The sequence below is a fragment of the Daphnia magna genome, linkage group LG9, assembly GCF_020631705.1.
Source record: "Daphnia magna isolate NIES linkage group LG9, ASM2063170v1.1, whole genome shotgun sequence".
In the NCBI taxonomy this organism is placed as follows: Eukaryota; Metazoa; Arthropoda; class Branchiopoda; order Diplostraca; family Daphniidae; genus Daphnia; species Daphnia magna.
In genome coordinates, this window is record NC_059190.1 from 3,731,661 (window position 1) to 3,743,539 (window position 11,879).

General features: G+C 39.3%; 1 protein-coding gene and 4 long non-coding RNA genes across 7 annotated transcripts; 3 read left to right on the plus strand and 2 right to left on the minus strand.

Annotated features, from left to right (window-relative positions):
• Positions 1–31: 31 nt before the first annotated feature.
• On the plus strand, positions 32–1,224 carry LOC116930671. Of its 2 annotated transcripts, none has more exons than XR_004398485.2 (5): positions 32–173; positions 253–363; positions 434–534; positions 606–662; positions 739–1,224. It is a non-coding gene; the product is annotated as an uncharacterized LOC116930671 (long non-coding RNA). The 2 variants fall into 2 exon arrangements; XR_004398488.2 differs by having other exon boundaries at positions 34–173; positions 239–363.
• Positions 1,225–1,812: 588 nt separating this feature from the next.
• On the plus strand, positions 1,813–4,652 carry LOC116933429. 2 transcript variants are annotated; one of them, XR_006651021.1, is made up of 9 exons: positions 1,813–2,090; positions 2,161–2,291; positions 2,880–3,022; positions 3,098–3,221; positions 3,309–3,440; positions 3,542–3,622; positions 3,688–3,762; positions 3,824–3,909; positions 3,994–4,652. It is a non-coding gene; the product is annotated as an uncharacterized LOC116933429 (long non-coding RNA). The 2 variants fall into 2 exon arrangements; XR_006651020.1 differs by having other exon boundaries at positions 1,814–2,090; positions 3,509–3,622.
• A 304-nt stretch (positions 4,653–4,956) lies between these two features.
• On the minus strand, positions 4,957–5,864 carry LOC116930667. Its single transcript, XR_004398479.2, has 3 exons — positions 5,395–5,864; positions 5,230–5,320; positions 4,957–5,168 (listed from the first exon to the last, which is right to left on the minus strand). It is a non-coding gene; the product is annotated as an uncharacterized LOC116930667 (long non-coding RNA).
• A 1,168-nt stretch (positions 5,865–7,032) lies between these two features.
• LOC116930638 (actin, clone 403-like) lies at positions 7,033–9,720 on the minus strand. Its single transcript, XM_045178740.1, has 4 exons — positions 9,564–9,720; positions 8,620–8,777; positions 8,322–8,552; positions 7,033–8,256 (listed from the first exon to the last, which is right to left on the minus strand). The coding sequence occupies exons 2-4, from the start codon at positions 8,752–8,754 to the stop codon at positions 7,492–7,494; spliced, it is 1,131 nt and encodes a 376-aa protein (XP_045034675.1). The 5' UTR covers positions 8,755–8,777; positions 9,564–9,720; the 3' UTR covers positions 7,033–7,491.
• Positions 9,721–10,012: 292 nt separating this feature from the next.
• Positions 10,013–10,626, plus strand: LOC116930672. Its single transcript, XR_004398489.2, has 2 exons — positions 10,013–10,286; positions 10,346–10,626. It is a non-coding gene; the product is annotated as an uncharacterized LOC116930672 (long non-coding RNA).
• The last annotated feature ends 1,253 nt before the right edge of the window (positions 10,627–11,879 follow it).

Sequence of the window (11,879 nt, forward strand, 5' to 3'; positions counted from 1 at the left end):
ATTTCTAGTGTGGTGTTGTACTGCATATGACTATGTTTCGCTAGTTGCTACACGTTCTTGCTCGATGAAACAATTGCAAGCTATTTTTGTTATTCTTGGTTGCCAAGCTTTAACGATTCTGGAACATGGCATGTTTATGTTGTGCCTCTTTTCTTAGCTCAATGACTGTGGAGGTACAAGTAACAGACATGGTTTTACGGTTTTCTTTATGAGTACTATATATGTTTTAGTTTATTAGCATTTGCTTTATAGGAGCTGGTGTTTGATGTTTAAAAGCTGAGATAAATGTTATTGATGTCCTGTCAGCTGGTTCAACTCCCTCCATACAGCTTAAAGAACCCTTTCACTTTTCTGAATAGACAGGTATGTTATAAGAAATTACCTGCAACAATTTAACTATTTTGGTCTTTGTTCCTTGGTTTTCAAATTACAGGTCAAAGTCCCTTTAGCAACCATGCTTGCCTAACAGTGGTTGAGGAAAGTCAATACATGATGGAAAAGAGAAAGGAAAATTTTTGAGCCTGTCTTGTAAAGGTAACATCTCCACCATTTATATCATTGGATATTAAGCAATACAAGACTTGTGATCTCTCTTTTTGTGGCAGACACTGTTATAAACATGCTTTTGTAAATCCTAAAGGAATTGTGCAATTTCACTTCAGGTTTATATGGCTTTTTACTGCATTTCTAAAGACATTTTACAAAATTATCTGTGCTCCAATTTTTTTTGTATTCCAGGAACATCAAGTAAAATGAGATGCTGTAGTTTGGAAAGAATGATGTGCGTATAACGAGTTAGCGGCCGATTCGAAACAGATGATATAGTATTTCATTTATATACATTGAAGTGCATATCTGGGCCCCCTTCTTTTCTGCGGCCCCGTTTCCCCTTGACTCATAATAAGCCCGTAGGGGTCATGCCCCTACTGTACGATGTATATAAAAACAACATATATCGAGGTTTGGAGGGCTCTTATCCGCCGTTTGTGCTGCCGTTCCTCATAAAGCGCTTCTCCAGAGTGACGACTCGTCGCGAGTGCAGGCCATCCATATCGATAACGGTTTCCTGCGTAAAGACCAATCCGAGCAGGTCGTCACTAGTTTACACCAACTCAGGCTCAATCTTCAGGTAATTTGAGATGTTTTTCTGGACCGTTCAGAATCTTATGATTGGCCAAAATTTGATACGAGATTAATTGATACATCGTCCTGTCACATCTTAAATTCTATGGTTTATAATTCTTGTCCTATGGCCGAGTTCTTTTACAGAAAGTGACTTCTCATTTCTTCTTCATACCAGCGATCAGATTTGATGTTTCGAATTGTTTCCCGGCAAAACCACCCGGGGACAACGAAGTGGGAATGATTTGATTTACGGACGTTGCTTAGGCAAATCATCTCCGCACTCTTTATAGGACACGGATACGGAGTTGTATCATTGACTAGATTTAGATGGGAAATATTATAAACAGTAGATGCAGTATAGATTTTTGAAATTGAAAAATCAATCAGCTTTATTGTCGTCGCTTGAAAATCGCTCAAACCCGCTTTTAAGAGGAGTTCACGTGATGACTTGTCGACTATTCCTTAAATGTACATGCACACTTGTTGGAAATAATGGGTGCATTTGTTTTTCGTCGAACAAATTAAACGTTGTTAATGTGTAGCTAGTTGGGTTGTTGCTGCTCTCCCATTTAAAACTACACTTTTTCGCGCAATTGTTAATATAATTCTTTTGGGGACTTTCAGATGTCGATATGTTTGCAAATTGTTAAGATCTATTCAGAGTGGCACCACCTACAGTCATAAAGTATGACTGTAGGAAAGGGTACGTAGGCTTCTAAAAGTGAAGAATAACTCTGGCGTCTTTGGTAGGCGGAAAAGGTGCTGCAAAGAGAAGCGTCACGTGACGGTTTTAAGAATGGACTCTTTCGTTTGCTTTGCCCAATGAATCTGTGCTTGGAACTGTCAGGTGGCGTTTAGCAGTGGCACCCAATCTTTATTCCTAAACCCAGATCTGTTCTTTACTTTTCAGGGTGGATGGATTGATGATACTTGTTGGTTAAACCATGAAGAATACCAATAGATGGGTAAGTGGAAGGTTATTAAAGCATAAAACTGTAATTCCTCATGGCATTTTCATTCACGCATACGCGGCAGTTCGTGAGCAGACGAACCATTGAAAAAGCCTTGCGCAGTCTAGCTGCATCCAACCAGATACTAGTAGAACCCAAAACATTGTTTTGACAAGTGCTGTCATATTTCGGGTGCAGGTTTTCACTAAACACCAAGTAAGTAAGTGGTTTAATCGTATTAAATGTATGTTTTTTTATTCAGAACTGAAATTGTACTTTTAAAACTTTTAAAACACCGCATAGCTTTTATTAACAATAGTTTACTTTTACAACTATCAAAATCTTGTTAACCATTTAAAGGAGAACAAAGTTCATTTTTTAGATTTCCGGAATTTCAATTTCCGGTTTTACTTCCGTTTTTAAAATGCCAAATAACTCCTTATTTGTAAGTCTATCATAAAAAAGATTCATATTTTCGTGATCCTTGTCAAATTTGGGGTCGACTCCATGGGTCAGCTAAAAATACCCGAAAATCGTCAAAAATCGCAAATTTTCCTGAACATGAAAATGTTCATGAAAAATCAGGATTTTGGTCAAATCCGACTTTTGGCTAAAAACACGTCATTTCAACCCCAAATTTGATAAGCATCACAAAAATTCTACTCGTTTTGTTATGGGCTCGCTATTTCCGGAGATATTTGCTACTTCCGGCTACTTCCGGAAAATTTTCGTGACAATTTGCAAAAAGTAAAAAATGAGCTGTATTACTCTAAAAATTTCAAATGTTTTTCTTTTATGCGTTAGGATGTTGCAGCTTTTATTCCGTGTTTTTCTTGCTATCAACAGTACAGGCTGACCCTACGAGCAAAGACAGTTTAAGCTAAAAATGTTTAGCGCCTCGTCTTGCAACTAGGTGCATATGTTTAAAATTGGAACCATTGTCTGAGGTTAGTAAAGTTCTAGCTTAAAAGCAAGAATTTTACTGATTTAAAAGTAAAATAAATTTTTTTTTTATATTTCAGGCAAAAAAACTAGATGGCGTTTATGTGCGTCGATGATAAATATTACGAGTGACAAGTTAAATGGGTGTTTGTTACGTTTATACCTGTTTAGTGTTTCAAAGGATTTTTCGTCAAAAAAATTGCGGTATGTTATTATCTGTTCAGTATTGCTATCGTTGTGTATGTATTGAAAAGAAGGTCCTTAAAATAGATTGCTTTTTGTATGTGGTAGGGTTTTGCCTTGTCAGCTGCTGAACCAGTAGCCTGCATTCCTGCTATCAATGTACCACAAGGGATGCTGACACTTTAAGAAGACCAACAGTGACCACTATGCCCGAGACATGAACATCACCATCCTGTTCAGGTATTGTTAATGGACTTGAACTCTTTTGTTTTAACTTAGTGATAGGTTCTCTCGTCACTAAACCACAGAGTCTGCGTCTACTATGTGTTGCTAACCATCAGCCTTCAGCATCCCATGTATCCAGATTCTGAAGCTTCTCTGCTTAGCCAACCATCCTCCATACACTTCAGCTCTTTATTGTGGTATTACAGAATATTACTTATCTTATTACCCACTACATGCACCTGTAACAATTTTCTCTACACAGGCTTCTCTTCTTTTCTTATTAGCCCGCCGAATGCAAACAGGAATAAAGGTTCATCTCCATTGATGCCATACCATGGTATTTTAATTTGATGGATTATCTGGATTTCTCATTTTATACATATAAATCTTTGTTGTAGAAATTGAAAATGTCATTGTTAATCCTGCTGCCAAATCGTCTTTCCGTACGAGTCATGCAGTTTTAGATTTCTCGTGGAATTTCCTTGTGAGTAAAAATATAAAATAAAATCGTACGGATTTTTGCATTAAGAATTACGTTGTCATTCTCATTTGTCAACTTTCTCTTCAGGCAACATCCACCCAGGCTTAAAAGGGCATCCTACCAGTTGTTTGGACCATACCTGCCTCGCCGTCTTCGCCTTACCGTCATTGCCGCATAATCTTTGCTCGCGCCCGGCTTCTCTTCATCGCCGTCATCGTGGAACGTCGCGTTTTTGGTATTTTGTTTTGTTTTGTTTTGTTTTGTGTTGTTTTGTATTTTTGTATAGTGTATGTTTAAAGTTAACCCGTTGGCTGCCACCCATTTTGCTCCCCTTTTTTTTTTAGTTGTAGGGACCGGCGGCGCTGTTCTGCCCCATGGTTGATCACCCATGGGGTGGGGCAGTCGCCTTGCGCCTTAGGGCGCCGTAGGCAATGCACCAGTAGGGACTTTCCCTTGTCGATGCGATGGTGGAGTACCTGGGGTGTGCATTCCCGTAAAGGTCTCCACCGTCAAGTCAGCCCGGACTTGTCTTCGGACAAGTCCCCCTTTCATCGGATCCCTCTGAAACGATGCGTAGCGATTGTAGAAGAACAACCTATGGGTTGTAATGGCTTGGCAGCCAACGGGTTAACTTAAGTGTTTGTATTCCTATGCATGTATGTATTGTATTTATTTTATAATGTGTGATGTAAAACTGTGGTGGAATTGTGGGTGGAGGTGGGATAATACAAAACCAATTCCATTTATATCTTTGTTTATTGAATTTTAGTATTGAAGAAGTAAGCCAATTTCAAGATATGACAACTTTAATAATCATTAAGTAATTTATAGGCAACAGGTACTTATATACTTAAGCTGTAGACAGAATTAAAATTTGCAATTCAAATTCTCAACATGGAGAACCATTATCCTGGCCCCAACTTTAAAATTTCTGCCAGTGCAAACTCAAAGTAGTTTTGTCAAATTCAATCCAAGTTTTGCATTTTGCTCTGTTGACACATTTGAGCAACTCTTTACATGTTTTCTCACTAGTAGGCAAATAGCTTCAAAAACTTTTAAATTTCAATATAATTCAATTTCACCATCAAGGCAACAAAATCAAAGTTAAAGAATCTGTAATGTGTTGACGGTCGGCAAATAATATTTCTTGCTTGTGGAATGCTGCATTCTGGAACCTCACTAATGAACCAAGGAGAGTGTCCTGCAACAACAGCTACCATCCCAGAATTCCAATGATAAATGTGGAAATCAAATGGTGGGTCCTGGAAAATAGACAAAATAACAAGAGTTGAGGTGTTAATGATGCTTTCTTTCCATTCTTACCAATCACTGTTTTTCCACCTCAACCAACAGATGAAAAATCAAGTCCCAAATTCATGCTCCAGCTCCATCATGTAATTACTTGTTCCAACACCTAATCAAAAGAAAAACAAGAACAAAAAGATGAACAAAATTCTTCAGAATGCCAAAGCTATAACATGGACAAACATTTTCAATAACCGATGGTGTAGGCCAGGCTTAACACCAAAAGGGAACCATGCCATATCTGTAACCCGTTGCCTGGCACATGCGAGAATGCTTGTGTGTGATTAAATTAAATTTAGGAAAGATGCAAAATTTGACAAAAAGACTTCGGCCAGTGGCAAGAACGAATTAACATGTTAACACGATCAGGTAAGACAAAGGCATTCGTGTTGAGACTTGGGACTTGGGTATGAATGGCAAGATGTTTTCTATAATCCACTAAATTTCCGAGTATGAAAAAATTGGTAAATTAATGTGGAAAAGGCGGTTTCTTTGTTGATTAGAGTGTTAATGCCCAAGGAATTACCATGGAATTACAAAAAGACATATTAAAGTAATAAAGATTTTTATAAACCGGACAACGTATCAGAAGATGATTTGTAGTGTCAGTGTCACCCATGCTTCGTTCACAATGGCGAACGTTTATTCTTTATTCAAGGCCTACTTAATACTTAAGACCTGTAAACTCAAATACCTCCTATGGCTCCAATGGCGGGTAGGCGTTCCCTAGTAAGAGCCAATCAGACAAAAAAACAAGGGTTACGACGACACCATCTGGCGCTCGCTACTGCTACTGCTTCGAAAACCTAAATACAAGATTAAGCAAAAACAGGGTTTCCTTGTATTTTTTAATTAAAAGTATCTTAGAATCCTTAACTTTTAGTTAAAGAATTCCAGTAAGTGTAGAAAATCCCCTCTTTGAAAAAGATTTGCGTCCACTAAGTAATATTTTCATCATTACATTTCATCATTTCAATTATATGAAGGAATAGATAGTGGAGGAACCAGGGGTCTATGACTCTGCTCAAAACATTTAATCTATGACTCTGCTATAGCCACATTTTATACAAAATTGAATAATTGATTTAAGTGAAGTATGATCGTCTATATTTATTTCGTCTTTGAGGAGAAAAACTCACCACTCGTGATCAAACCGTGTAATAAACTGAGCGGTTTGCAGGTGACGCATGACAGGTAGGTTGTGATTACCGTTCATGGCTAGCAGAATTTTTGGTGTTCACCACAAAAGGAAAAGTCTGGCTCTATTTGTCCATCTATCTCACAGGCGCGACAACTAACAACTGTACATGCCCCATTTGTACAAGTTCGTACCGGCTTACAACACACAGTGGGAAAGTATAAAATGTAACTGTTGAATTGATAATATTTTGCCAAAATGCCATTGCTTCGCATTCTCCACGAATGATAAAAATTGGTATTTTATGAATTGCAACTATGGTGACGTGACGATAGTCGAGAATGAAACTGCCGCAAGTTAACTAACTCACGCATAATTAAAAATTTTCATTTGGGATGGGAGAATTGAGCTAAGGACAATGAACTGCAGCAAACCTTATGTTTTGACAAACTGGTGCAAGTCACAGATGTCTTGAATGCAACAGTACTCGACACATGGGAAAGCAACAAAAATTCTTATCTAGTTCTTACAGTCACTGCGGCCATTTTTCGGAAAGGCTAATAGAAAACAAAGCGTTGTAACGTAAGGCTACCGAATACGAAAAACGGAAGCTAATAAGCGTGGATGTGGCATGCTGTTACCCTCAACTTTCAAAATTCTAATAAATGTCCAATACGTTGGAACTCTGGGAATGTTATACTGTATTGGTCCTAGCCAGGAGAGAAAAATACAATTGGAAGGAAATAGAATGTAAGTGACAAGATATCGCAAAACGAGTGTGGCAAAAACAAAGCAAGCAACGCCGCCGGCGCACAGGTGGAGGAGCCCAGACTAGGGAACAAGAACTAGGAGAAAAGTGGTTTTTATTATTTGTATAGGAACCCACGTCCACATGGGTACACAATGTAGTGAAATTTGAAACAGGGTAAAGAAGTTTGAAACAGTTGCCAGCCCAGAAGACAAAAAAAAAATAGAGGAATAGACAATTATTGCCTAATTATGAATGGGAATGGGGAACAAAGAGGGATAGATGGAAAAAACGAGCTACGTAATTTGGTGCAATTGTAGCAAAGTTGTTTATTACTGATGTTTTGGGAAGCGATGCAGCTGTTGATCTTTCAGTTCTCGCATTTGCATTTGACTTAGAAGCACTTGCGATGGACGATGGAAGGTCCAGATTCGTCGTATTCTTGTTTGGAAATCCACATCTGCTGGAAGGTGGACAGAGATGCCAAGATAGAGCCACCAATCCAGACAGAGTATTTACGCTCAGGTGGGGCAATGATCTTGATTTTCATCGTGGAGGGAGCTAGAGCGGTGATCTCCTTCTGCATACGATCAGCAATACCAGGGTACATGGTAGTGCCTCCAGACAGGACAGTGTTGGCGTAAAGATCCTTACGGATGTCAACATCGCATTTCATGATGGAGTTGTAAGTCGTCTCATGGATGCCGCACGACTCCATACCCAAGAAGCTGGGCTGGAACATGGCCTCAGGGCAACGGAAGCGTTCATTGCCGATGGTGATAACCTGTCCGTCAGGTAACTCGTACGACTTCTCCAAAGAAGTGGATGAAGCAGCCGTCGCCATTTCCTGCTCAAAGTCAAGGGCAACGTAGCAGAGTTTCTCTTTAATGTCACGAACGATTTCTCGTTCGGCAGTGGTGGTAAACGAGTAGCCGCGCTCTGTCAGGATTTTCATCAAGTAATCGGTCAAATCACGACCAGCCAAGTCCAATCGAAGAATGGCGTGAGGAAGGGCGTAACCTTCGTAGATTGGAACAGTGTGTGAGACACCATCACCGGAATCGAGCACGATACCGGTAGTACGGCCAGAAGCGTACAATGATAGCACTGCTTGGATGGCTACGTACATGGCTGGGGTGTTGAAGGTCTCGAACATAATCTGAGTTGACAAACATTCTGTTAACAATGTACCGTTAAAAAATCGTGAAGATAAGTCTGCCTTACCTGGGTCATCTTCTCACGGTTGGCCTTGGGGTTGAGGGGGGCTTCGGTAAGTAGAACGGGATGTTCCTCGGGAGCGACACGCAGCTCATTGTAAAAGGTGTGGTGCCAAATCTTTTCCATGTCATCCCAGTTGGTGACGATGCCATGTTCAATCGGGTATTTCAGAGTAAGGATACCTCGCTTAGATTGGGCCTCATCACCAACGTACGAATCTTTTTGGCCCATGCCCACCTATTGTTCAAATAGAAACAGGTTATTGACGGACTTTAAGCAGTACTCTGATTACAATTTAATTTACCATGACACCCTGATGACGAGGGCGTCCGACGATGGAAGGGAAGACGGCCCGAGGAGCGTCATCTCCTGCAAAACCGGCCTTGCACATTCCCGAACCATTGTCAACCACCAATGCAGCAACTTCGTCGTCACACATTTCGTGTTTGTTAGTTGGTTAGTCTGCAATCAGGGAACAAACAAAAATAAATTATCAGCCGCCGGTCACGAGCAGAAATCAAGGTGCAAAACGAGTCAAGCACGACTGGTCAGAGAAACCATGGATGTCCTAATTGGCTGGGTGTACTAGTTTTTTTTTGTTATTTTATTAACGGTTGGTCGTCACGCTGCAGTTCCAACTCGTTCTGGAAGCCATATCTTTGTTGTCTGAGCTCTTATATTCAAAAAAATGTAGGATTTGTGCAATCTCTTTAAAAGTTTAAACTCTTCTTAAACGCTACTATAGACGCGGAAGTGATTTCTTGAGATTAATACCATCATGGCTATGCTTGAGTAAATTTAATGCGTGTCTACCATCCCCAAAAGCAAAGAACCCCCGTAGGGCCTTTTTCCTGCAACACGAGACAAAATTCTTCCGAACCGTTATAATGACATGTGGCGTTGTTCTAGAACATTGCATCACAACAAAGATCTTTTCAATGTCAAAAGGATTGTGTTGCAAAATCTCTTGACCAAAATTTAAAAAAAAATAATAATAACATGTAATTTGTACACTGAAACTCGTAACTAAAACAAGAAATGTCAAATGATAGACGGCTAGCTTGAGCCTCAAGTAAACTAGAAGCGTCATCTAGCACAGGTCCAAATTAACCGGTCTTGACAAGTGTCAATTTGTTATTTCATTACAATACCAGTAATTTCTGTCAGTAGTAGATGATAGTGTACCAGTGTTTCGAAAAGTGAAACTTAATGATAGGTGTATGAATTAAAGACAATGACAAAACTTACCGAGAAAAGAAACTGCGCTTCTTGTTGAGTAGCCGGTTGGCGAGCTAGTGACAGGCAAAAAGCTCTTTTCAAAAGAGGGACGGGGAAAAAAGGGGAGGAGGATAGGAAGCTATGTGACGCATAGACCCAGATACCAGGACGACAAATTGCTTCGTTCTCCAATTTTCAAGCTTAAAATGAAAAAAACAAAACAAAACTAGAAGTTTAAATCTTTTTCTGTTTAATTTATCATGAAAAAATAGCATCTAATATATAAATTAATTAAAAAATGGTTGAATCAGGTTGAATTTAGAAAGTATAGAGATCTGGCAACATAGCAAAACTTGCGGGCAGATTGTTCTCCTTATATGGTAATCTTGAACCGGATTGGTCAAAAGAGCCCCCCAATTTTCAAACCCCCCTTCCTTTCAACTGCTATGCTTTGCGCCGATTCAGATGTCTGTGGCCTAATGACTCACATGGGCCAGTTGTTGTCCCACACCCCATCCACCGATAACTGTTCTCTAGTAAACTGGTAGACATACGAACTCTATTTACATCATAAATCCCTTTCCCCCCTCACCCGACAGTTTCGTTCTCGACAAAATGGATCAATACGGCGTGCCCAAAGTCCTACAGACCTTGCTATCATATGCTGTCTACGACTATGGTGACGCCATTCGCGGAATAGTCACCGCTGCAGGCCCTTTAACAATCGCTACGCTTTTGCCCATTAAACAGCTGGTACGAAATTCGATGAAGTAAACAAACGCTAAATGAACTCAGATGTTCTCTTTTTCAAGTACTGTTATCTAGCAATGTGAAGCAGTTATAATAGTTCAAAAAACAGATCTCACTGTAGCCAGTGCCCAGCAAATGATGCACATGACCAACCGGTATTGACAGCTTAAAATAATATTGTTTAACCGTGTCGGTACATTTTTATCGATACGGTTTTATGTGAGGAATAAAAGTTTATGGCTGTTATCGTTTTGTATTACAACTTGCTATTTTTTCCCCCTTTCGTTTTGTTTGTCGGTCGTGGTGGTGGTTGATGTTATTAAAGTCGAAACTCTTGTAGTAGTTTCTCTGATTCGCCGAAAGATGGAGTTTAGAAATTTAAACATTTGCAAATGCATTACACTCTGAAACTTATTTAGAAAAAAAATGCGATTGTTCTTCACGAAGCAAGAGCGGAAATCTGACCCTAACAAGGCGTAACATATCCAACAGAAAAATAAGTGATAATTTGTCATCTTGTCAAAATATGGATTTTATCTTGTGTAAGTATGAACATCGTCCAGATGCGTCTTTCTGATAAGTATAAGTACGTAATTTAAAGCCCGAATCTCTGAAGGAGAGAGCTAGATAGCAGTAATGACACTTGCATAATGAAAAAAACCGACACTGACATTGCATATTGGCAAACAAGTCAAAGGTAAAAGACCAGTACAACGGAAACACCTCGTCCGTCTCTTTTATACTCAATTCTCCTTTCACATCAAGGAGATCTGACGTGTCTTATCTTTCCATTTATTTTTTCTTACAAGACGTTGCATGTGCATTTTTTTAGTCATTGGATTTCGTGTTTCCACACCTAGGGCTCGCCGCTAATTTGTAAATAATTGCCAAGGAATCATCAGCGGCATACATACAGTACCGAGAACATTGGGAAATATCCCAGTCTTTTGTTGCAAGTCGGACTGCCTCTCAATTAGTTTTCAAATTGAGTGGTGTTTTTGCGTGACCAATTATGATAACGAGACTCGGATAGCATTGTTAGAGGGCGTCAGTACTCAGTATTTCGAAATGATATTTATTGAGGAAGAAAAGTAGTTGATAACCAACAATAACGAGCGTCTATCGAAACTTCAATTTAAAAAAAATTAAATGATGCAGAAAATCTGTTTTGATAGTGTCACAATCGATATTTCTGGAAATTGTTTCCTCGTTAAAGCGAAAGAAACATTTTCGTGCTGCTTTAATTGAAATGATGGATAAGACGCCTATCCACCTTAAACAAGAAAAAGAGGATGCATCAATGAGGAGATCATGTCAGATTTCTCCTCACAACAAATAATAAACAGTACTGAACGAAAAACTGAAGAAAAAAAAACGTTGATGATTGCAACACGATGAACTTTATGAACGATAATATCTCGTGATTTTTTGCGCTTAAATTCACCGCCTTGTATTGTCTGTAATTAACGAATGTGCATGGCTGAGGATCGATTATAGCGATCGGATGCTTGCGATAGTTTTGAAAATAACAAATTTATTTCGTCTCATCGCTTATGAGGAGGTGTTCTCACCTGACGACGATGATTAATGGCACCA

Bases quoted from the DNA above. Each gene is read 5' to 3' on its own strand.
- LOC116930638 (XM_045178740.1), bottom strand. From the start codon at position 8,754: ATGTGTGACGACGAAGTTGCTGCATTGGTGGTTGACAATGGTTCGGGA. The intron at 8,553-8,619 runs GTAAATTAAATT...TTTGAACAATAG, and splicing joins CTCGTCATCAGGGTGTCATG to GTGGGCATGGGCCAAAAAGA. The intron at 8,257-8,321 runs GTAAGGCAGACT...TTGTCAACTCAG, and splicing joins ACCGTGAGAAGATGACCCAG to ATTATGTTCGAGACCTTCAA.